At 33.7% G+C, this 26,835-nt stretch overlaps 2 protein-coding genes across 2 annotated transcripts; both read left to right on the top strand.

Moving 5' to 3' along the window:
- Window positions 1-4,282: 4,282 nt before the first annotated feature.
- Window positions 4,283-19,608, top strand: LOC111712718 (uncharacterized). The gene is made up of 9 exons (XM_023487419.1): window positions 4,283-4,456; window positions 6,365-6,458; window positions 7,364-7,428; window positions 7,814-7,865; window positions 8,439-8,590; window positions 8,756-12,935; window positions 16,066-16,924; window positions 17,282-17,361; window positions 18,209-19,608. Exons 1-9 carry the CDS (start codon window positions 4,362-4,364, stop codon window positions 19,322-19,324), a joined length of 6,693 nt encoding a protein of 2,230 aa, XP_023343187.1. The 5' UTR covers window positions 4,283-4,361; the 3' UTR covers window positions 19,325-19,608.
- A 510-nt stretch (window positions 19,609-20,118) lies between these two features.
- On the top strand, window positions 20,119-26,774 carry LOC111712716 (glutamic acid-rich protein). The gene is made up of 11 exons (XM_023487416.1): window positions 20,119-21,334; window positions 21,586-21,662; window positions 21,848-21,887; window positions 22,120-22,191; window positions 22,479-22,527; window positions 22,674-22,772; window positions 23,058-23,227; window positions 23,535-23,629; window positions 25,214-25,298; window positions 25,628-25,675; window positions 26,392-26,774. The coding sequence occupies exons 1-11, from the start codon at window positions 20,147-20,149 to the stop codon at window positions 26,614-26,616; spliced, it is 2,148 nt and encodes a 715-aa protein (XP_023343184.1). The 5' UTR covers window positions 20,119-20,146; the 3' UTR covers window positions 26,617-26,774.
- Window positions 26,775-26,835: the final 61 nt, after the last annotated feature.

Below are 26,835 nucleotides of genomic sequence, written 5' to 3'. Positions count from 1 at the left end.
TAGAGCCACAATAAATAGTTGAAATGGTAGATGGGGGCGAAGCGTCCAAAAAGCCTAGTCCATAAGAAATGTGATATCTTTATATTATATTATGAAAAATTTGATTAGAATTATTTATTCCTTTATAGATTACTTTTAAAATTGGATTTTTATAACATTTTTTATAAATGGGCTCAAAGCAAAACCTAAACAGGTCTCGTTCCGTTGTTCAAGCTTAATGAATTATTTCTTTGCAACAATCTCAAAGGAACTGAGTCTTTACCACAAACTCAAATTTTGTAATCTCTATATCCTTGCAACCTGATGGTGTAAATCTTTGATATTTCAAACTTGTATTATTCGATCCAATAGAATTAATATTTTGAAATATCTAAGGTATCAGAGATTGAGTTGCAAAGATATAGGGATTCGAAAATCAGAGTTTGTGGCAAAGACTCAATTCCTTTTACTATCCCTTTGGTGTAAATATTTAATATTTCAAACTAAGATTATTTGAACTCTTCGAACTAACAAGTTCATAGCTCGAAATATGAAACTTCTAGGACATCGGGTTGATTTGATCTAAAGACCTTTTAAATGTTACATACTATCTTTATATTTCATTTTCTTATTTTATTCTAATATAATAAATATTACTATATTCCTTCCCTTGAGGTTGATACTTTAGTATTCTCCTGATTCATATATTCAAAAGAAAAACACTGTTTACCATAAACCTAGAATAATTTTGAATATCTAAACAAATTCAATTGATCTATTTTTTCCCATTTCCTGTGCAGTATTTATAAATTTTGGAGATAGATATGGCTTCATAAACAGTAGATTTAAGTTTCAATCGAAACATCTAAATATTTAATAATCTGATGCAATAATTGTTCAAATGTTCCTTATCAATGTCAAGTGTTATTTTAACAAAATGTTATTCATACAAACTGTTACTGTTTATGGGTTTTCAGAATCTACGACCGTTAAAAGAAAATTTTATATTTTAGTTTTGAAAATTAAGCAAAAATTATTTTATCGTTTTTTTCTTTTTTCGTGCATTCTCCCTCTTCTCCCTATCTTCTTCCTCTCATTTAGATTAGATAATGAAATGAATCCGGATTTTCCTGTTTCTCGACTTTCTCAATTTTATTTACTACTTCCTGTTCGCTGTGGGGTCAGCGCGACAGCATGGCAGCTTAATGGATGCTTGACAGCTGTACTAATTGACATTTTTACTTGACAGATTCGCTGTTTGACAGCTGGTCTTCTTTAAGCATCTTTAAGCTTTCACTTTTTGACCTAGTTCTTCTTAAGGAATTGTTCCATTTTGCACACAAGTTTGCAACTTTTCAAAGATTTAACAGATTTAACAATATTAAATGATATAAGAACTAATTCCTATTTTTACAGATTTAACATATTAAATAATATATGAACTAATTCCTATTTTTACAGATTTAATATATTAAAGAATATATGAACTAATTACTATTTTTACAAATTTAACAATATATGAACTAATTCCTATGTTTACAGATTTAACAGATTTGACAATATATGAACTAATTCCTATTTTTACAGATTTAACAATATATGAACTATAGTTCCTATTTTTACAGATTTAACATATCAAACAATATATGAACTAATTCCTATTTTTACAGATTTAACAGATTTAATAATATATGAACTAGTTCAATTTTGTACAGATTTAACAGATTTAAAAATATATGAACTAGTTCCTATGTTTACAGATTTAACAGATTTAGCGATATCGAACTAATTCCAATTTTTGCAGATTTAACAATATATGAGCTAATTCCTATGTTTACAGATTTAACATATCAAACACTATGTTTTTTGAGAAAGTTAAAAATTAACTTATTATAAGTAATATACAGGGCTACCCACAAAGGATGAGACTTCAGGGACGATTCTACGGAATGAATACTCCTGTTTTCTTATATTCACGATTCCCTGCAACTGTAAACTTGTTTCTTTCTTAGCCAAATCATTAAATGAGCCATCAGATTACTATATTTAAGACAGAATACATAATTAAACCTTGAATCACATTTTAAGAGTACCCTGTCATCTTTACAGTCTAATTCTTTGAGGATAACCCTGTAGGTCTGTTTATTATGTAGTGTACACTGCATGTCTGCATAGTGAATGAACATTTCATGATGTTTGGACTAACAGCTGTCTTTCCATTTTTACAGTTTTGTGGGTCTCTCTGTATCAACAAAAACATGATTTTATTAAAGGTATACACAAAATGACAATCAAATTATCTTTTAAGTCATCGACCCCCCCCCCCTGTTAATAAATTGTCTTTTCTTAGAAAATACCCCTCCCCACGGACCTCGACTTTGTTCGATCCCCTACCTTCCTTACTTTTCCGGAAATTCAGAAAATTTAGAACATTTCAAAGCTTTAAATTTAAATATCCACAAGACAATCTTTTTTATATTCATATACAACAATTGTATGATAATGTTATTCCAGAAAAAAAGATTAATAACCAAAAAAATTATTTTGTCGGCCTTTTTATTTGAAGATTCGAAAATTTAAGATTTATAATAAATTAATTTTAAAAATATTCATCCACTGGCTCTGGCTCGGTGCTTCTAAAAGTACTCAGAGATACAGGGTGAGAGAGAGAAAATGGCAAACAAGAGAAACTTTAGCCAGGGGTGTATATCCCCCGTGTACACCCCTGCACACAAATGGAAAAGAAATAAACTACAGAAACATTGAACGCCTGCATTACACTTTTAACGCTGTATTAACCTATTTAGCTGGCAGGGGCGTAAATATGGATTCTGTAGGGAGAGGGGGGGGGTAATTTTTTTTAATGTAGCGCGCCGAAAAACTGAACACCATAGATTTTACTGAACCAGGGAGGGGGGGCTTAGCCCCTAACAGCCCCCCCCCCGGCTCCTTAAATACGCCTCTGCTGAACTGAAATTCAAAGGATGTTATCAAATTATTTACAATTTATAGAGGTGAAATGTAGAACTGCTTGAGAAGAGAATATTCTATGATTAAGGCGGAATTCTATCAAAACATTGAAACAAGAGGAGGAACCCAGGGCGTACACAGGAATTTGTCAAAGGGGGGGGAGGGAAGGGGCTTAGCACAGATATCCCCCCCCACCCCTTTATGTTTCCCTAGCAGGGGAGTAGACTAAACAGTTAATTTTTTTAAAATTCAATCTAAATGCATTATTATATCATTTTTAGCATTTGTTATGGATTTCTATTAAAACCATTGAATAAAATCGTTTTCAGTACAAAAAATATATATACACAAAAACTACATGTAAAACTACACAAGAGCAAATTGCGAATCATTTTTTTATGTTTTGTTGTTTACAAAATAGAATTAATATTAATTGAATTCATACAAATGTTTTTTCTAAAATCTCCCTTATAACAGAGTTGAAAGACAATATTTGTAAATTTATTAATATTCTTTTATTTGTCATGGACCCTCAGCTTTCGACCAGGAAAAAAATAAACATAATTCAAAGTATTTTAAAATAAAAAATAAAAAAAATAGTTTCCCTTTGATACTTGTATATGTTCAGTTTTCAGTGCAGTAATGACATTTTTCGGCTCAATTTTTTATTTTTCTGTTTTTTTAAATAGATTTTTACATCATAATACAAGCAAACGAATCATTGAGCTTAAAATAAGCATGTATGAGTCTACTTTTCTACTATCCGTTACAATTTTTCTTTTTTTCATAAGCAAACTTTTGTATTCTCGCTTAAAATACACATTTTAAAAAGACATTTTTGTGATTTTGATTTTGTAATTATCAAAAAACTCAAGAATACCCAAAAGTGAAACTGCATAATAAGTCCAGACCACATAATTTTATGCATTTTTTTGTATTTTTTATCAAAAATATTCTCATGCAACATTGTAATGTTATTAAATTCCAATTGAATTATTCCAATTTTTTTTCAAAGTTTGTGTCATGAAGGAAGGAAATAAATATTAAACTTGTGGCCTGTGTAACTCTACCCTTCAGTGGAGGGGGGGGGGGGGTCTCTTCTACTACAGTGTGACCCCTATAAAAATCTAAACCTGTTTAAGAAAAAAAAAAAAAAAATTGCATTGATTACAAGAATTCAGCTGAATTCTTTGTTGATGACTTTTTTCTGGTAACACCCTGTACCCCTTCCCTCCCTTCATACTTATATTGTAAGAGCACTCTGACCGGCCGGCTGCAAGTATATCAGCTGACGGAGTCAATCCTGGCGCAGGCAGGGACACGGGGGAAAGCTTAGATTATCAGTAGTTTAACTATACCAGGACCTACAGCATGTGAACAGAGAATAGGACGCGGCAGAAAATAAATTAGAAATGTCGTCGTTTTGCCGAATAACCGGGAAGGCGAAGGATATGCCGAAGCCGAATTTCTTCCCGATAATTCCTCCGATATCTCCAGCAGATGCAAGGTAGAGACAACAAAGGCTGCAAATATATTGCTCGAAGTTTAATTGCTAGAACCGCAGTTTCTAGAAAAACGAGTGTATTATTCTGTGTATTTGTAAACAATTAAAATAGTAGTGTGCACGATTTTAAAAAAGTAAGGCTTGGGTGGGGTGATAATTGATTAGATATGAGCGCCGATCCTAAAAACTAAAAACATTTAATGTATTGCACATGACATAAACCATTATTTAGTCTTATTTTTTAGAAACTTTCTTTCCAGCAATTATGTTTCTAGCAATTATATTTGCAGCCAAAATAAACAATTTATAGATTAAAATTGTTGGAAGTTGTCATTTTTCATATTTTCTGTTGTTCATGATTTGGTTTTAAGGTTCACTTTTCATATGTTCAATACTATTGCAAATATGTGCTGGCACTTACATAGTGGATGAAGTGACTGTGTTTATGTTTTATGTCCTAAAATATTTTGTGTTTGTTAGTTGTATAATTTTTGAGTTTATAGTTTGTTAATTCATACTGTTGCGTTTGTTCATTTGTATTTATGTTCATGTTTTCCTTTATATGTGCTAGTTTAGTAAATGCCCTACTACAATAATTCTTTTAGACCAGTACCAAATCCAGGTATAACCTTCTGAATCCTCAAGTATCTATTGTACAGACACAACTCAATCCCGAACGCCAGGTTCCTCAATAATACATTTGTCAATATCAAGCCGGATACAACTCTCTCTGTATTCTTGTATGTGTATCGTACAGATACACTTCAATCTCGAACTCATGGTTCCTCAGTAATACTTTAGTTAATATCAATCCGGATACAAATCTCTCTCTTTTCTTGTATCTGTCTTTCAAGATATATCAAGTTGTGCTGACTCTCAGTTATAATATTTGGTTTGTATCAATCCAGAAGACGCTGTATATATATTCTGAGGTATCTGTATTTCAAGATAAGCCTCAATGTAATACCTTAGTCTGTAATGAATCCAGATATACAACTCTCTGTATTTCCTAGCCTATGTCTATCTTTCAAGATATACCTCAGGTCCATCTCAGTTCGCTATACCAGGAATATGATTTCTCGAACACCGTAATCAAGCAGAGTATTATTCTAACTAATGAATATTTTGAGTCTTATGATACAGGTTAAATTAATTAACGTAATTATGCTAAATCGTAATATAAGTTGTACATTATTATTTATAGTGTAGTTTATCAATAAAGAGCATAGTTAGGTTACAGATAATGGACACCGTAATTATATATGCAATTATGTTAAGGTTTACAGATATAGGGTTTACTACGATATTTACTACACTAGCACTTTATGTCCTTGTTTTCCTTTATATGTGCTGGTACTTTTAAGTTCTTGTTTGTGTGTCTGAACAAGCTGTATTTTGAATTTTAAAAAAAACATTTTCTGAGCAAAATAGGTTTAATCAGATTTGTGATTTATCTGTTAAATATCTAAACATTTTTGAATAAAAATTGTGCGCAAAGGGTTTTCCTATTTTTTCTGCCAAGTACTATATACAGAATTTATTAGTTTTTGTTTCCTTTTTTAAACTTTCTAAGACTTAAGAAAAATTCAAAGTCTTACTAAGAAAAAAAAAACAATCTAAGTTATGCAATTTTTGTTTTTACTGAAATTTATACTAAAGTTTTTACGTAGACGAAAGATTGAATGAAACCTAAACGAACTATACTGATCGTATGATAAAGATTAGCGTTGATTCTTGAATACTGAAGATAAATATAAAACAAATAAAAATAAAAATTGTTAATATCCTTGAATTAACTTTATTTTTTATTGAAGATAAAAAATAATTTTGTTAAAAACTTTTCTTTGCTATTTTTAATATTCTTACTATTAACTGTGAACGGTCCTATTAATCTGTACATATATAATACAGGAAGCTGTGTAAGATAACAAGTAAGAGAATGGATGATCACAATTATGTTCCTCTTCTGGAGTTTGGAAGACGACCGGACTGTGTCAAGTGTATGGTAAAATTTCGCAGAATTTTGTTTTATTTCATTGGTGAATTTTTTAAATTTTGAGAATATGTTATTTTAATGTATTAATTTCAAATGTTATTGTTATGTATAAGGTCATTTATAAGAAAACATTTATATGTATAATGTATATATGCATTTCAGATTGATAATTGCATCGAAAAAATATATTTATATACAGGGTGTCCCAGAAAAAACTGTGCAGTAGGGGTATTAGTAACTGAGGAAACAATTTTCGTTCAATTTTTACGATCAAGGTGTCATTCGAAAGCTCTATATTTCAGTTATGCGAAATTTTTCTCATACTTTTTTTTTACAACCAATTATTTGAACGAAGTCGAAAATCGATTTCCCGGATATTTCAATTTTTCGATTTTTCACACCTCATTTTCATTCGTTCATAAAGTATGGAAAAATTTAAAGATTTTCGAATTTTTTTTTAATTGATAAGCTGTTAGTCTTAGGTTTCATTTTTAACTAAAATTCCGGTTTTTTAATGCATATTTTATATTTAGATTGCTTTAGCTCCAAATAGATAAACGCTGATCCGAAATTTTAGTTAAAAATGAAACCTAAGAGTAACAGCTTATGATTTAAAAAAAAATTCGAAATCTTTAAATTTTTTCATACTTTATGAACGAATGAAAGTGAGATGTGAAAAATCGAAAAATTGAAACATCCGGGAAATCGATTTTTGACTTCGTTCAAATAATTGTTTGTAACAAAAAAAGTATGATGCCTAGGAGGAAAAATTTTACATCATGAAATAACTGAAATATAGAGCTTTCGAATGACACCTTGATCGTAAAAATTGAACGAAATTTGTTTTCTCAGTTACTAATACCCCTACTGCATATATATTTATATATTATTGCTTTATATTTATATATATATAGGTTACTGGAGCTGGAAATGTGAAAAAGGAAATGCCTAAAGATGATGAGAGAACCCATTCCACCAGGGATATTTAATACAGAACCTTCAGTATCTTTTACAAATCTTGAGTTGCCTTACAGGAATTGAGTCTTTGTCACAAACTCAAATTTTCTAATCTTTGCATCCTGATGGTGTAAACCATTCTAATTTCATACTTAGATATTTGTTCTAACAGAATTCATAATTTGAAAAATCTAAGGTCTTCGACATTTGGTTTCAACGACACAGGTATTAGAAAATCGGAGTTTGTGGCAAAGCCCCAATTCCTTGCCCCATCCACTCCGCTAATTTATTCCGTGACACCCCCTACCCTCGTTTTTCCTGTTTACCCCCCCCCCACCCTCAGCCATAAAGTGCTTTCCCATACTTTTTGATTTTATTCTATCTAAAATTAAATATTCTTTGTGAAGGGATGATTACAAGTATGTTACACCAATACTCAAGAAAGAAGCAATTGACAAGGAAACCATTTGAATTCATCTTGATTATGATTTGTGCACTAAAATGGCAGTTTATCTTGATCTTTTGATCTTGATTGGTTCAAGGAAAATACACTAGGCCTAAAATTTAGTTGATAGCAGAAAGTATAGTTGAACCAAGTAGACTGAGTTAAACCACTTAAACATTAAGCGGCGCAAAAGAATTGGTTCAACTAAATCTCTCGCTGGACCTTCGATATGTCCAATATGTTCCAATATGCTGTATATTCTTGGTTTGATTTTAATCTAATCTATTTGGTATAGATTTTGATGCCGATCTCGCATGATATTGATCTGCATTTTGATTTGATCTGCATTTATTTTGATCTTATTTAGATTTTGATTTTGATCTTTATCTAGATATAGATCTTTCATCTAGATATTGATCTTTCATTTAGATATTGATCTTTCATCTAGATATTGATCTTTCATCTAGATATTGATCTTTCATCTAGGTATTATCTTTATTTAGATATTGAGCTTGATCTTTATCTAGTGTTCTTGAATTTAATATCAGAATGTTTAATGATGGTATAACTTCTCCAAATGGTCGTAGGAGTACTTAAGATCCTTCGAAGATCTTCAGAAACTGCTGAAAAGGCTGAAGAAGACAGTGAAGGATGAAGACCTGGAGAAAAACTATGTTTATCTTCTCCCATCAGTTCTTTGTGGACTAATAGTCCCCGCTGAGGTGGAAGAGGCCATCAGGAAAGATCTCAATAAGACATGAAAATCTTACATAATAAAAATCCCTTTTATTTCTCTTGTTAGATTAAAAAAGCATTTTTTTTCTCTAGAATTTTTCTTTCAGCTTTATCAAATTCAACTTCCACAATATTGTAACAAAAAATGTCATTTTTGAAACCTTTTTAGATTGGGAGAACTAGAGACAGTCAGCATCTCAAAGACCTGTAACAAAGCCATCTTTAAGATCAAGGGCAGACCCACCATGTTTATTCCTTTAAAAGAATCAGACATCTCTCAGGCAGATAGAAATAATTTGTTTAATGGAAAGGGACAAAATAAAGAAACCCTTGGCCGCCAGAAGAAGGTTCTGGAAGAGAAGAAGAAGAAGATGTTTGCTACAAGGAAGATATTTGAAGATCTGGAGAAAGCAGGAGATGAAGAAATGCTAAATGATCAGGATCGTCCCAAAGGCAAGGCTAGGATTTTTGGAGGTATATCGAAGGAAGCCAAACAATATAAACAGAAAATTCTGGACTTTATTGAAATGTACACTCCGGAAGGTAACATGGCTCTGTATGGGGATTGGAAATCAAGTCTCAAGATTGATTTGTCAAAATTTGATTGGGAGAAATCTTCTAGTGTGAAATCAATGGAACTTGAAGGTCCACTTCCCAAGCAGGCAAAACTCTCATCTCCAGATGACAACCAACTGACAGACCGGAAGCGAATTAAGAATATCTATGACCCAGGAATGCCTGGGATTGAAATAGTTCCCTCCGTAGAGGAAGTCAATATTTCTACAGCTAATATTCCAAAAGAACTAATAGAATTGATTAAAACATCCAAACTAGAATTAAGTGGAAGCAGTTCTAGTCTAAAATCTTTGTTTTCTGAAGAGGAATCTGTAAGAATTTTACCCAGCATGACAGAATTCCTGAAGGCAATAAGAAAGCTGGACTCTTCTATTTTCACCTACTCTAATGTGAGAGCAGGATATATTTATGAAGATGGAGACATGCTCAAATTTGCAACTGTAAAGAAGGAGATTCCAGCAGGTTCCAAAATAGTTTCGGGTATCATAGTCCGTCTTGAGGATGGACCTGTGTTCATTCCTGGAGAAAATATCAAGGTTGGGTCTGAAGAGAAGTTCATTCCAGGTCAAAGAATGAGCACTGTTAAAGGAGAGTTTATACCTGGAGCTAGTATTAGAACTAAAGAAAATAAATTTCAATTTCTACCTGGCGTAGTTTCTGAGGATGAGGTGGGTCTAGTTCTTGGTCAATTTATTGAATCTAATGGTAGCATCAATTTTATCAGAGGACAAGTTGTGCATTCATCTCGTGGAGCATTATACATAGAAGGACAAACCGTAAAAACAGCCGATGGATTAAAGTTTGTTGCCGGCCTTACAATTTACACTGAAATTGGGCCAAATTTCATATGTGGAGCTCTTATAGACATGGGAGAAGAAGCTAAATTCCTTCCAGGTCAAATGCTTGGAGAACCGGGAAAAGATATTACTTTCATTCCTGGTCAGATGGGAGAAATAATGGAGAAACAGGTGTTTGTTCCTGGGCAAACAGTCACACTACCAGATGGACAAAAAATATTCTTGCATGGTCAAATGGTTGACACAGCAGATGGCCCAATGTATTTAAATGGTGATGTGATTGTAAATACTAAGAATCAGGTACAATTCTTGCCAGGCCAACTTGTGCATAACTCAGAGCGTGACAAGTCAGAATTTATTCCCGGGATACTTGGGGAAACTCCTACTGGAACAGAATTTATTGAAGGCAAATTTTTAAAGAAAGGTGATACAGCACTGTTCATCCCTGGGAAAACATCTGTTTTTATTGATGGAGTATCTAATAGATTTGACAAGGTCACTGATAGTAAAAGCTTAAGCCTTCAAAAATCTCCGTCCTCTGCACTATTGATAGATCCTCATAATCTGTCTATGATCTTTAAGAAATACAGACCTTGTGGGGGATTAATGGTAAAAACAAAGGATGGGATGAGGTTCTATGCTGAAGGAAAAGTACCTGAAGGTCTTGAAGGTGCTGAAGTTGTTCAAGGACGTATGGAATATACAAAAGATGGGCCAAAGTTTGTTCCTGGAAAAGTTATGGAAATAAATGGTGTCAAAACATTTATTCCAGGTAAGCTAATGACTAATGAAGATGGAGAAGAAATATTTGTTCCTGGAAAAATGATTGAGACTAAAAATGGGCCAAAGTTTGTTCCAGGACAAGTTATTGAAACTGCTGAAGGAGAGAAATTCATCCCAGGGCAAGTTATGGATTCTCCAGATGGGCCCAAGTTTGTTCCTGGACAGATGATTGAAACCAAAAGTGGGTCAAAATTCATTCCAGGACAAGTTATTCATACAGACAATGGAATGAAGTTTGTTCCAGGTCAAATTGTTGAAACGGAACATGGAGCAGTGTTTGTTCCAGGTCAAGTTATAGATTCTCCAGATGGATGTAAGTTTGTTCCCGGACAAGTCATTGATACTCCTGAAGGACCAAGGCTTTTACCTCCTGATATTGATGGTGGTGATGGAGAGTTTTGTGTACAAGGGTTTGATATCAACCAGGAAGAAATGCAACTGCTCCTCGGCAATTCAAAGACTCCAATAAATGTTACAGATATTTTGAGTGGTGCTGGAGGATCAACTGTAGGGGGAGAAGCCCTAAAGGCTCTGGCTATGGGATTCAAGCCTCATAAATCTAAGGATGTTGTCACTATCTTTGGTGAGAGGGAAGAAGAGAAAAATGTTGAGAAAATCCTAGAGGATGAACTCTTGGACTGTTATGATACTCCCCCAGTTAGACAGATAATTAAATCTGTGTTTATTGCTGTGTTTGCAGAAATCTGTGAGAATGTTGATGAGGTAGTTAAAATGATGGATGATTACATCAATGGAAACTTAAGCAATAACATTCACAAGACAGTTATGTCAAGAATGAAACTGAACCCAGCTATTGAAGCATTAAAGAACTATTTCCAAGAAAACAATACAAATGATCCTAAAGAGTATGACATAATGAACCTTATTTCCGGCATAATCAGCTGCTCAATACCGGGAGCTCTGAAAGAGTGTTGTGAGAATGCAGAGGATGTAGAGGAGCGAAAACTCAAGGCAACTCTACTCTCTTGTATTGAAGACTCTATTAGAAATATTCTTCAGGAGGAGGGAATGGTCCCAAAAGGCCTTGTGGAGGACATCAAAGAACTTATACAGCTTGCAAAGGATCTTGAGTTTGTTGGCAATCAGTCATTCTTTGCCAAAGTAGCGGCTGTCTCAGAAGGACGATGTAACAGCAAGTTTATGAATACCTTACTGAAAAACTTTTCAGAAAAAGCAAACCTCCCCAACTTTGGGTTTGACATGAGTGAATTGCTAAACAGACTGATTCAGATCCTTGCTCCTAGGTTTCATTTGCAAAGAGCTTTTCACATAATGAGCATGAACAGGCCGGATATTATCAAAGATGTTCTCAACACTCTCAAAGGAGATGTCAAAGACATCGAGGGATTTTCAGCAATTGATATTCTTCACCATTCAATAGCAAAGGTTATGAACAAGTATTGTCAAGATGAAATAAACGAGGTAGTGAACATGATGGAACTGGATAGAAACTGTCTCGGCAAAGATAAAGGATTGGCTGCAATGATTGAGCAAGCTGTGGGTCTTGCTACATACATGAGACAGGATTCAACAGCTGCAGCTCTCTCCCAGCTGTTATGTGACCCAGACAAGCTTCGGGCAATTAAGGATGACCCAGTTGTTATAGATGTCCTGAAAAAGCTACTCTGTATGCGGAAGCTAGCAGAGAAAGACTCTGAGAAAAGGGATAAGATATCAAAATTGCAAAGATTTGGATCAGGGGACAGAAATGATGTTTTACTTCAGGAACTTTGGGATCAAACAGAAGCCCTCACAAAGCCTCCCAATGACAATAATAAACTTAAGAAATCCAAATCCATGGTAAAAAAATCCCGCTCCATGATCATGTCTGCCAAAGACATCCCAATGAATGCTTTCCTGGCCATGAAAACATCAGGAGGTGAGAGGAGTGAATCGTGGCTACAAAACTTCCTATCTGAGTCTGTTGTGGAAGATATTCCGTGGGAGTGCTCTAAAGCCCTGATTATCTTGAAGGAGGGGTTCCAAGCAATTATACCAAGGGAAGCATCAAGAAGCATTCTACTGGGTGAGGCCTCCTATACTCTTATAGATGATAATGGTATTGAATTCTTCTTGTCTCCTATGGATAAGAGAAAGAGAAGGTTGGAGGGAAAGGAGGAGGGTGGATCTACTGGAAGAATGGAGAAGTCTCCCATCAAAGAAGAGCCTAAAGTAAGATTTATTTTATACTCCAGTTTGGCCAATTTCGTACATTGAGTCTTACCACAAACTCTGATTTTCTAAACCCTGTATCTTTGCAACCCAATTTTATAGACCGTAGATATTTTCAACTATGAGTTCTATTAGATCAAAAGATCTAAGTTTAAACCATCGGGTTTCAAAGATATAGGGATTGGAAAGTTTGAATTTGTGGCAAGACTAGATTCCTTTTATAACAATTATAAATTTATGAAAAGAAGTCTTTTAAAAAGTTAAATTTTGGATCTCTTATGATGAGTTTAAAAGAGTGTTTTGTTGCATATTAAGATTAGATCGTGTTGGATGAACCAAATCTTTTATCTCTGGCTGAACTAATCTACTAAATTATGTAATCAAGGAATTGCTTACAAAGAGAAAGTTCTTCATTATGTCACGGGGGGGGGGTACACACAGATATCCCCCCCCCCCAAAAAAAAAATTAAAAATTATATTACATATGTAGATTGTAGGTAAACCTTTAATTCGTAATTTGAAAAAAAAATAATTCCATTCTTAAATAATTCATAATTTTATTCTTATATTAAATGTACAAGAAAGTCTGCAAGAAATCAGAAAACTTTCCTCATTCGATTTTTGTGTTACTAAACAACTTTGCATTTCCCCTTTCCCCGTGATGTTATATCTATAAATAACAATGATATACTTGAATACAGGTGACATGACTGTACAGTGCACACTGTACAGTTTATGTAAAAAAATAAAACTAAATTCATAATTTGATATATCTATGGTCCACGAAACTGGATTTTCAAGAAATAGACGATTAGAGTTTGAGGAAAGACTCAATTCATTTCATTATTTGATTTTTCAGAAAAGATAAAAAAGAATTGAATTATAAAATAAGGAATTATTTAACAACTTTTTATTTATTCAAATATTTCATGCAGACAGGTTATGTTACTGCCCATTTATGGTTTGCAAAAGTTAATTGAATTTAATTCAGACCTTACTTTAATATTTATAAAGTTTTAAGTTTAAGTTTAAACATTGGTCTTTTTTGTAAATTAAGCCATGAATAATAAATTTGGGGTAACACAGGTTGGGAACAGAGCAGGTTTTTTCTACATTAGAAATGGAACTACGGAAAGATAAACAGAGATATATGACATGAAGCTATTGGGAAGATAGGACAGGAAACTATGGAGAGGCATGAAACTATTGGGGAGATAGGATAGGAAACTAGAGAGAGACATGAAACTATTGGGGAGATAGGATAGGAAACTAGAGAGAGACATGAAACTATTGGGGAGATAGGATAGGAAACTAGAGGGAGAAAGGACATGAAACTAGGGGAAGATAAGACAAGAAAAGGGGAGAGATAGAACATGAAACTAGGGGGAAATAGGACAGGAAAAAGGGATGAAGAGGACAGAAAACTAGGGAGAGATAGGAAATAAAACCAGGAAGAGATAGAACATGAAACTAGGGGGAGATAGAACATGAAACTAGGGGGAGATAAGACAGGAAACTAGGGGGAGAAAGGGCAGGAAACTAGGGGGAGATATGACAGGAAACTAGGGAGAAATAGATTAAAAGAAAACTAGGGGGAGATAGGACATGAAACTAGGGAGAGATAGGACATGAAACTAGGGAGAGATAGGACACAAAATAAGTTGGAAATAGGACAGGAAACTAGTTAAAAATAGGACACGAAATAAGCAATAAAAACGACAGCAATGAGGAGAAAATAAGGTTTGGCACAAATCACAATACGGACATGTAGTGGGTTAAGCTGTAGATAGATGAGGGCGGGAGGAATCTCAGAAAAATAAAATTCGTCAAGAAAATTCCCCAATTTACAACGTTTCCCCAACATTTCCTTAGGCAATATTTCCCCCCCCCCTCTCACATGTTTCAAAATATTTACAAATAACATGCACAATATTTGGCAGAAAACAGACCGCGGGGTTTATGATAAGGAATATGCTAGATTTATATTCCCATCTCCAAGAAGTACATCTTCTGAAGTTAATATTAATTATATTTCATAATATAAACATCTTTGTAAAAAAAAATTTGTGTTTTGTGAAAATGCTAATTTAGGAAGAGAAAAATAATCTTAAAACATCTTAAAATAATTAGCAAAAAGCAATTAATGATAAATGCTTCAATATATTTACTCTCAAGTTTAAAAACAAACTACTTAGAAACTGCAATATCTTCATGCCTTTTATTTGTTTTATATGATGAGATGAAATCTCTCTTTTCTACGGATTAGATATATTATATAAAGATTATTGTAACATCAAGGAAACTTGTGTTTGTTATACTTTACGAAATTTCAACATTGTACAATTGTACAGTTGTAAACAGAAAACTGGGGCAACAATTGTCATCTTGATTTTTTAATGACAAAATTTCAATGAGTATTTTGAAATTTGTAATTCTCATAACAGATATTTTTTTAAAAGATTCATTTTAGACATAAATAAGTTCTCAATCCTGGATGATATTTAAAAAGAAAGAAGACTGTTTTCTGGTTACTACTGTGCACTATTTATTTATTAACCTATAGTGTAAATACTTTTATATGCTTGGACAGTATCGGCCCGTACGTAGGCGATAACTAGATTCGTTTTTTTGTATATATTTATTTTTAGGTTTTGGGATTTACCAAAGGCCCCACAAAACTCTAAGATGGGTTTTAAAACATTTCAAAGCTGTATTTTTATAGAAGTTTGCTGTTATGAAACTAAGTCCAAATGTTAAACCTTACAAAAATTATAAGGAAACCCAATAGAAACACGATCATTTCAAAACCAGCTTTTTGATCAAATTTTTGCATACTACATCTTTTCTCGTTGTTAAAATTGGACTTAGTGTAAGGAATCCAAATGTTTAGAAAAACCAAGTTTGAAATTTGTAACACTTCTCAATTCTGTGTTTTAAAAGTTCAAAATTCTTTAAAGTTTGTAAAAATATACCAAGCTATAATTAATGCTCATCAGTAGTTATGGGATATGGAATATGGATGGTTGTCATGCTAGATTTATTCATGCTAATAGGTTTCGGAACTTTCTAACACCACAATCAATGAGTTCTATATCTCATCCAAGAGTTAACTAATGACTAATTTATCTAGGTTAGACGTCCTGCTCACAACCCAATCATAGAAGAAGAGGAGGAGGAGGAGGAGGAGGAACAGTTTTCTCGTCCCAAACCTCAACCAAGAAGAGAGTATAAGCTCCCTGATATAAATGAGTTTGATAGACCAGAGAACTATAAACCTGATTTCTCCAGGTGGGATGAAGAGCAGGCGGGGAAGGGAAGAGGGAAGGATTTTGGAGAAGTATATGAGAAACCGAACTTTAAAACTTTCGAATGTAGCGATTATGATGAGGATTTTGATATTCCAAAGCCAAAAAAGACCAGCAATGGTCATTTTAAGGCTGATCCATCAAAAGCCTCTAATTACTCTAGTGAGCTAAACGATGATGGTTTGGATAAATTTGACCGTCCTCGACCTAAACTTTCCAGCCTTGATGCATTGGAGGCTGAAACTGAGTCCCTGGAGAAGTACAGACCTTGCAACTTTGAGTTTAATAAGCCTAAAGGGGATGACATCAATGACCTAATGGATTTTTACTCCAACTACAAAACCCAAAGGAACGCCCTAGGTCGGGTGCACGGTGCGCGCAGGAACCAGGAGTTTGAGGATGAAGAGCCAAGGAGGGGTAGGATGGATAACGAACAGGATTTGTATCCAAGGAAGAAGTTTTCCGATCCTGAGAGCTATACAGGCCAGGATTCGACCTACAGACAGAATATCCAGGAGCAAAGAAACAATGGAAACGGGTTTGATGAGTTCGACTCCATTGATCCAGCCACTAGGCTTATCCTAGAGAAGGCGAGGCATACAAGATCTAAACCAATCCAAGATTTTAGAAATCCATACGAAAACCAGGACCTAGATGAATTCGAGATGCTCCGTCCCCCGAAAGGTAAAATAATAAGTCTGATTATTTTAAATCTACAAGTATGTTATTTTTTTATTAAACACGATTTCTGAAACCTCTTTGTTTCCAAATCTTTTTTCTTCATATACTTTTGATTTTCATGATTAAGAATAATGGTATATATTAACTCTAAAGTATTTGAATTATTGTGAATCATTAACTAAGTCTTTACCACATTTCAAATTTTCTAATCTGGAAACCTTTGATATTTCAAATTTAGATAATTTGATCCAACAGAGCTCTTATTTTAAAACATTAAATGCAAGAAAATAGAGATATGAAAATCTAAGTTTTGGGAAGGACTCAATTTCTTTTATAACCTATTATTATTAATGTCTATAGGTCCTGAGAGGGATCCCAGGGATTCCACACTAAGTTCTGGAACCAGAAGTATGCTGGAGAAACTGAAAGAATCTACTCAGGTAAAGGATACAGGATGCTGGATGCTGGATACAGGAAACATGATACAGGATACAGGATACATGAGGCAGGATACATGATGTAGGCTACAGGATAAAATCTACAAGTTACAGTAAACAGGATACAAGTTGAAGTATACAGAATAAGGATAGAGGATGAGGTACAGAATACAAGATACGGTAAAGTTGACATTGGATACAGTACTGTAAAACAATTATAGGCAGGCGTCGGTGATCTGGTTGGTTAATTGCCTAATTGGTTCGTTGGTTAGGTTGGTTCGTTGGTTAGGTTTGTTCGTTGGTTAGGTTTGTTCGTTGGTTATGGCTCCTCAACTCGGACACAGTTATAGTCTCCAATAATCAGTAAATAGATATATTTCAAACCTGCAATAGAATTCAGGTATAATAAAATTAAATGACAATATTAAAAACATCAAATTATGATGTATTAATGTAGTTGAATATTTAATAGTTTAACTTACTAGTTTTCCGTGTTGGAGTAAAAAAAGGAGTGATTATAAAAATTTGAGGGTTTGATGGAATAGTTTAAAACATTTGTAAACACTTCTGAAAATATAAACTCGAACTTTTAAAGTGGAATTGCAAAGGATTGGAAAGTTATTTATGGATTTGATCTTTCACTTAGTAAAATATTTCACTTTTTCGATTTTCCTTTGACTGGGTAGAGAGGTAAAGTCGGAGAAATTGTTTGGTTTGGATTTTGGGCTGGAAAGGTAGGTTAGGAGATAGGTTTATGGTCAACAAGTACACAGACTATATATCTGTGATACATTTATTGATATTTATTGAGTAAAAATTGCATATTTTCTATAAATGACTTTATATTTAGGCTCTGCAAGGATTGGCGGAGGGAGCTGATGGATTCCTAATGGAGGAGAAGATGAAGGGGAAGCAGAGGAAGAAATCAAGGTTTCTTCGGCACAATCAGGACGAGGATGATCACCAGGAGGAGGACAGACATGCTGGAGAACTTGCTAACTCAATTCTTGGACTCAGGAACGACTCCATGGGAGAGTATGACAAGTACCGTCCTGAGCTCTCCAGGTATCCGGAACCAACAAGGTTTAGTAGAAGGAAGGATTTGGATGATGAACCTGCTCCAGCTTCTAGAAAGACCTTTGTAGATGATGATGACACAGATTTTATGATTAAAAACCTGAAGGAGAAGACCAGTCGACGACATATGTCGGATATTCTCGGAGACCTGGATTTTAGAGACGTAACTCCGCCAAAATTTGAACCCATTGCAAAGTTTAAGGATACATTTAAACCCAGTCCTAGTCCGGAGAGAAAATATGGTTCTCTGAATCGAAGATCCTCATTTGATCAACGAACCTCCTTAGCAGATTATAGAGACCCAAACCCAGATCCAGGGATGAACTATGCTCCCTTTGGAGCCAGTAGACAGACCAATGGAGGAGATTATCTCGGTATGGATGGACTAGGTGGAGGACTAGGTGGAGGACGAGGTGGAGGAGGAGGAGGTATAGGTAACTATGGAAGCTTAGGAAGGCCTAGAACTAATTACAACCAACAGTATGCCCAAGCTTCATTTGGGCAATCTCAACCATCCTACTCAGGATATTCTCAACCTTCTTACTCAGCACAGTCTCAACCTACCTTCCCTACACAAAGACAACCTTATGGATATGGCCAACAACAACAGCAGCAACAACAACAACCTGGATATACTCAACAACAGTTGTATGGAGCCCCGGCATACGGCAATGATATGTATGGAATGGGGGGTTATGGAGCTCAAAGTTATGGCCCTCCTCAACAACGGCCTACCGCTGATTATGGCCAAGATGGTTATGGAATGGGGGGTTATGGCCAACAACCACCAAGCAATTATGACCAGGGTTATGGACAAGTAGGGGGATATGGCCAGCAACAAGGAACCCAAAGAAGGCAAATGTATGGCGGGGGAGGCGGAGGGTATTAGTTTTATGGATTTAAGGAGGGAAGGGGAGGGGGGTTTTGATTGTTTAGTTTTGGAGGAGAAAAAGATGTAATAATAGGGATAGGGGTGTAAAAAGCTTCAATGGGGAGAAGAAAGCCATTTTTTGTAAATATTTAATTGTCTAATTGTTTAACTCAGAGGTTATTATCTAAATATTTTAACTGAACTGTTGTTTGTAAATAGAAAATGCAAGTTTGTAAAATTATCATTAAATGATTTTTGTTATGTTTTTATTTTGTGATAGAATAAACACATCAAATTTTGAATTATATTAAATAAATTCATAAATTAGCTGAAATCCAACTGAAAAAATGGTTTAATAAAGTAGGTATAAAAGAATCTTTTATTTAATAGTTTATATCACTTATTTTATTCTGTCGAAAAAAAAACATGAAATCATAAAAATATATAGATCGTTACGTTAAAAAGTTAAAAAACAAATTACGCTTTATTTGTAAACTATAGCTAAAATTTGTATTGTCTAAATGACTGATGTTCTTTAACTCATAGCTAAAGCAATATCATATGGATCATAATAGTATGCAATAGTTAAAAGCTTTTTAAATAAGGGCTACCCTCAGGTTTACCATTCACAGTGGGTATAAATTAAGAAAGGTGAACGCTGAAAGGTGGGAAAGAAAGTCTTTTATTTGATAGAGTTTGTTACTGCCAGAAATGATTGGGAAATTGAAATCAAACCAAACTACAACCTATAATTTGATTTATATCATGAATGGTCATGTATAACACATTTCCAATCTTTTTCTTATTTTCACCTTGTAAACTGATGTTTAAATTTTTCAGATGAAGTCTAAAAAGAAAATTAAAAATGCCCACGTGTTGTTGGAAATTGCTCCGTCTAATGAAAACGATGCAAACATCGCAAACACGAATGTTCCAAACAGTCGGAAAATGAAAGCCAAGGAAATGGTTCAAGAAGCAATAACTTTGGCGACAGAGAGCAAAAAACGGAAAAAGAAAAAGAATATCGAACCAGAGGAAGTGTTAAACGAGATTAAAAATGAAAATACAGCAGAACCTAAATCTACTTCTAAACAAAGAAGCAGCACTAGATTAAATGATGTACTCCCAAATCTTGTGTCATTGGACACTTCTCTTGGAAAATCTAAAAAGAAAAAACCAACTAAAGAAAATTCAGCCTCGGAACAAATTGAGATAGAACCGGTGAAAGTAAAGAGTAAAAAATCTAAGAAAATTATGGAAGAAACAGAGGATCATATTGATGACGCTGTTGATATCAGTGTTGAAGTCATAGACGAGCCTACCAAGAAAAGGAAAAAGAAGAAAAAAGACAAAAATAAATTATCACAGGACTCAGAGAACCAATTGGATACAATTGAAATAATTGAGGAAATAAATGTAGATAGTTCTAGCCAAAAGCTTGGTAAACAATCAAAGCGTAAGAAAAAGCTTAAAGAGGCAAATGTTGAAAACGAGATAGTGGTGGTTGATAGTCAAATTCCTAAAAAGGTTAAAAAGTCGAAGCGGCCGGAAAATTTTAGTGAAGATGTTCCAAATGAGGAAGAATCGGTTGAAATTGACGAACTCGTTGACTTAAACCTGGTTAAAAGATCAAAGCGTCAGAAAAAACTCAAAGAAGATCAAATAAGTAAAGAAGAAAATAAAAGTGAAGATATTGCAGAAGAATCCATCACTTCCATAAAGGAAAGGGCTGGACGACGGAAGAAATCGGAAGAGACATCTCCCCTCCTAATAAATAGCTCCAGCTTGAAAAAAACTAAAAGAAACAAAAATTCCGTTCAAGAAATTGTAGATGATCAACCAGAAAGGAAATCTAAGAAAAGTGATAAAATCAATTCTACTGTTAAAATAGATCCCGAAGTTTTATCAGGTGAGAGTTCCGGAGACGAAATAACTGTTTGTAAATCGAGATGCCAGAAAATACTGGATTCCAGTGATGAGAGTGAAATAGAGGAAAATGTCGAGAAACCTGAGATAAAGGAAGAAAAGGTTAAAATTTTATTGAATGAAATGTTTCTGCAAGCTACTCAGTTATTTTTTGAACTTCTTATAAGTAACATTACATTAGAATCCAGAATAATGTGGATTAGAATATTTTGATATAAAGATGTTAAAAAGATTATTGTTTTTAAGATAATTCTACTGAGAATTAGTTATATTGAAACAAGAGACTTTTACCATTTTTATTAATTATTAAATATTATTTAATCCTTTATGTATTATATAATTTTGTTAATCAGGTGAAAGTATCAACTCCCCGTCGGTTTAAACGTTGCCTGGATTCTTCTGATGAGGACTGCACTCCTAAATTAGAAAGGTTTAGTTAAAAAATTTAATTATATTCTGATCCACTTAGTAATAGAAAATTGACAAGATAATTTGAGTATTAAAAAATTGTTTTATTGTTAGAGTCAAAGTTACATGTGTCCAATTTTTTACTATAATTCAATTTATTTTTTTTCTATAAATTTTGGGTTAAATGGTTAAAGGTTTTTTATCTAGGTTAAAAAAGTTGAAGATGATGGCTTCCAAAGTGAGAGAGGTAGGCTAAATAGGACGGTTTGTAAGAAATAGAGATTTTTCAGCGAATACATAATTTACAGTTAATAGTCAATGTTTTGTCACGTGAGACTGTAAAAATTTGTATAACGATTTGAAAATTGAATTTCATTTGCCAAGATTAATCACTAATATGTCCTTGTTATAATTGTAAAATTTTATCATCAAAAATCTTGTGAAATGTTTTTCATGTGAATATATTTTGTTGTGTTTAGAAGAGAGGTCGAAGCCTCTGCTTCTTGGACGACGAGGCTGGGGACGAAGGATCGTCGGACGAAATTGACGAGGTTTATAGTGTTTTTAAACACTCCCCCCCCCCCCCTCCCAACTGCGAGAAATGCCTTTTTCGCTAAATTGGAGAAAATAGATTATTTGGTTGGGTAAATAAATTGATTTATTGTTAAAGAAGTAGAAAAACTAACAATTTGAAGTCGTATTTAAATTTTCTAAATAGACAGTAAACCCTGAATTTTTTTTTTTAATTTAAAATATTTACTCCAGAACATTATTTTTCATTGTTCATATATTCATCATAGTCCTCCTCTTAATTTCTTAATCTAGTTTTGTTATTTAGGATGATCTGCCCATGTTTGAACATGAAGAAGATCCACCCGACTCTGAAGGTCGAATATTCAACATTTATCACTTTATGCTTAAAAATAGTTGATTGATAGTGGGTTTAAGATATTTGAAATTTCTGGGTAGACGGATGGCGATTGGCGTGGGAGTTAAGTTCTGTTGCTGATAAATTTGTAAACCGTTTTTTCAGATGAACGTGATAAATTAAGAAACACAGAAGAGGTTGAAGAAGAGGAAGAAAGTGATCTCGGAGAAGAGGAGGAAGAAGAAGAAGAATGTTCAGATGAAGGTAGTTTATCATTAGTTTTGTTCTTTTATTTTACTCTCCTTTTCATGTTTTAGAACATTTTATTCCTCTAAAAGTTTTCAATATGAATATATGAATATATACTGACACAAATTAAGTTGACTGTTAAATTACTAGCATAAAACTTATCACTTGAACTTCTAAAATGTTAAACCAATTTTAAAAGTTCATTTTTGTACGAAAAAAATTGGTCATTTATTTGGAAACTTAACTGAAAAATCTAGATAATAAAAGCCAAACTTGTAATAAATTCCTGCAATTATAAAGAGGATGAAGAGGAAGAGGGTGAGACTGATGTAAGCGAGGATGAGGAGGATGGTGAGGAGTTTATCAACCCCTACTATGATGTGAGGGAGAAGGATGAGGACCTAATGCAAGTATTCTCCAATAGTATAAAGATGCTCTCCAAGAATACAGCAATAGATAAACAGAACACGGTAGGTCTCTTAGTTTTTATTCCATGTTGAAAACAATGCGGATCTTTCTACTTATAACTAGAAATGTATTAATATCTTTTGACAATTAACATGCTTGACAGCTTGTATCTTCTGATCTTTACCAATTTTTTTTCAACCCTGAATTTTGTCATTCTTAAACTCATGACTATGATTTTGGAATTTGGTTCTAAACAATTACTAAACCCAACCTTTTAAGATTTCCTGACATTTTTGATAGTTTAGAAAATCTTATTCGGAAAAAATCTATTGTTCAGAATGGTTAGGAAATAATTTATTAACATTTTAGAAGAGGTATAAGAAGGAGATAGGCAAGTATCAGCTTGCAGTCCAGTCAACTAGAAATAAAGCTGCACAGATGGATGAAAAGCTTAGATATAAAAGGTAGTTGATTATCACTTTGTCTAGACATCCGCAGGGTTGGAAAAACCCCGGGTTAAAAAAAATCAGCCTATTGGGTTTTATTGTTTTTAGGTTTTTTTGGGTTTTCAATTTGAAAATAAAAACCTACGAAAATTCATACGAATTCATAATAATAAGACTTTAAACAAAAGGTGAACTAGCAAGCAAAATAATAATGTCGCGAAAATATGCTATAATCAATTATATGTAAATACTTTTCAAATACAACAATATCACCTACCTTATTAATAGGGGGAATACTGCAATTTTTTGATATTATAGTTCTATAAATTTCAGACTAATTCTATTTTCTCACTTGGATACTTATTTATGAATGGGGGTGCCCTACTCAGATAAATCGGTAGATATTTATATGCTCAAGAAGGAAGACCACTGGTAAAATACCGAAAAACTTCAGCTCTGATGTAGTTCTGTGTATCTTCTTTAGTTTTTCATTATATTAGAAGCTTCATATAAAAAAACAAGCACTTCAGATGCAGATGATCGATTGATTCAAAAGTTTTCTACAATTGGATTTGTCTCGCCTAAAACCAGAAACCGTCTTGAAGTCCAGGTTGACAAGGTTGACTACTTTGATTCAATCAATATTTTTTAAATAACTCGATATTCGAACAATATTCATTTTTTAAGATCTTTGGTTTAAGTCTTAGGAAATAAATAAATTTGTCAGTTTTAGTGTTTTCAACTCCTAAAAAATCAATAAAGGACCTCACTAGTCTCCTGGAGTTTGTAATAACTCTTGTAATAATAGAGATAAATGGTGCTAACTTTGCACTTATATTCTTTTAATCCATAAGGGGCATAAAAAAATTTCAAATTTTTTTTTNCCCCCTGACTGTTGGCTTTTTAGCCCCTGAACGATACAGGGCTCCTCCTGCAAGCTGAATCTGTCCTTGTTAGGCTATTTTGTCATGGTCTAATATTCTGTCAGACCTAAAATCTTGAAAACAATAATGATACATCGGCAAAAAAATATTTATATATATAAATACCTGTTTTGGGCCAAATACCCCCCTTTCTACGCCCCTGATCAAGAAAAAAAAATTGAATTTTTTTTATGCCCCTTATGGATTAAAAGAATATAGGTGCAAAGTTAGCACCATTTATCTCTATTATTACAAGAGTTATTACAAACTCCAGGAGACTAGTGAGGTCCTTTGATAGTGACCTTATTTCTAGAAAACTTTATTATTATAAGAGCGAAGAAAAGGTAATAATCAGAAGAATTCTTAAAAAACCCAATAAACTCCAAAAAAGCCCACTTACAGATGTTGTTTTAAAGTGGGTTTTATAGAGTGTTTTTTTGGCTAGTTTTTTTATGCCAAGCCTGCATCTGCATCATTGTGGCTTTGACTTTTTGTTTCTTAGATTCTTCGGCGTCTTTTTACCCTTGACTCTTTTATACTTTTACGACTCTTACGACTCTTTGACCTTTATTACGCTTTGACTCTTTGGACTCTCTGGACTCTTGGGACTCTTGGGACTCTTTGGACTCTTGGGACTCTTGGGACTTAGTTTGATCTTTGACCAAGTTGTAATTTTCAGGAACATGAAGGTTGCGAGGTTTGACCGTGGTTTGAAGGATATGAGGAACCTGGATATAAAAGATGATGAATTCCATAATACTCAGGAATCCACACTTTTTATTGTTTAGAACTTTAGACATTCTATTGACAAAGTGAATTATAGCAGAATTAGACGTTTAGGCCGTTTCGCATTCCTTTCCTTTTAACAATTTTAGCTTTTAAGTTAAATGTTGCTCTGAAAGTCGCCAGTTTTAATCGTTTTTAAATTTTTTCTGTTTAAACTGGTGCAGTTCAAAAAATAATGAAAATCGACATTTTTTTTTAGGACAATGTGTTTATTTAAAAAAATTGGGTCCGATAGGTTTAGCCGTTTATTCGTTTCTTGAATATTTAATTTTCAGAAACTTTGACTTTAAAATCTGTGTATTTCTAGGAGGTGTCTTTATATGGACAACGAGTACAAATCTACCCACACTCAAAGGAAAACATCCTTGCCATACATTGTTTTTGATTGATAATGTACCACTAGGCGGGTACCTTAAATATACATTACATAGTGTTATGGTTATATACTATTATAAGAATAACTTATGTAACTGGTCAGTGGTCATAATTTAGGGGAGAAAAAAAATACAATAAATTTATTTATAAATATCACAGTATAGATTATGAATAGGTTCACGTATTTAAAACTTCTTCAGGTGCGGATATAAGTCTTCATCAGTGGTCCGTCCGGAAGGGGTTTTCTTCTTATCCAGATCGAAGAGGATCCTCCTTTATAGAGTGCTCAGGCTTGCATCTAAACCTGACCTCTTGTATCTCCTGTTCTGGAAATCGAACTGGGGAGTTTGCTATATAACCTTCTTTGTTTTACAAATTTGAGACGCGGCTCAAACATGGTTGGTTCCACTTGAAAATGTATTCAGTGTTTCGAGATTTGATCTGGCGCTCAATTAAAACTGGTTTTAGGCGGTTCAGCGACGCGGTCTAAATTATTTAAATTTGACCTCAGAATCAGTAATTAGCAAGACATGGTTGAACCACGCGTGACGTGGTTTAACCACTTCTATTTAAGGTTTAACTGGCGTTTAAGAGAACTGGTTGAACTGGCGTTGCATGGTTCAACTACCTCTCACTAGTCATCAAACAGCAGTCGCTGGTATTTATTTTTTAAACAAAGATGTTTTTGATGAATAGAAGCGGAGTAAGTTGCCTGGTAACTGTGAGCTTGAGGGATGCAGGAGAGTGTTCCAAGTCGATACATCCAAGATTGTCGGAGCAAAGATCTTTGATCCTTTCAACCTGGACTTCATGAAGAAGAAGAAGGCGTTTAACAAAGAGGCGTTCTACTGGATCTGCAGGGGGCACATGATTGAGGATGCAACCAGTGATTCTGATGAATATACTTCAGACGAATCATGAAATATTTATTTGTTAAAATGAATCAAATTATAAGTTAATTCTTATCCAATTAAATTCCAAATGGTTTCACATGATATGTTGTATACTGAAAATTACACGTTACGCTTTCATTAAAACCAATCCTTTGAAACTTTCTCAACAAATGAAATCCAAAAAAATATCTGTAAATGGCTGATGATTTAAGAATTATTAATTGTATTTTTTTAACAAGTTTATTTT

Source organism: Eurytemora carolleeae, unplaced genomic scaffold (genome assembly GCF_000591075.1).
Source record: "Eurytemora carolleeae unplaced genomic scaffold, Eaff_2.0 scaffold1102, whole genome shotgun sequence".
NCBI classification, from domain to species: domain Eukaryota; kingdom Metazoa; phylum Arthropoda; class Copepoda; order Calanoida; family Temoridae; genus Eurytemora; species Eurytemora carolleeae.
Note: the sequence above shows the minus strand (reverse complement) of the source record. Positions and strands in the feature narration are given on the sequence as shown.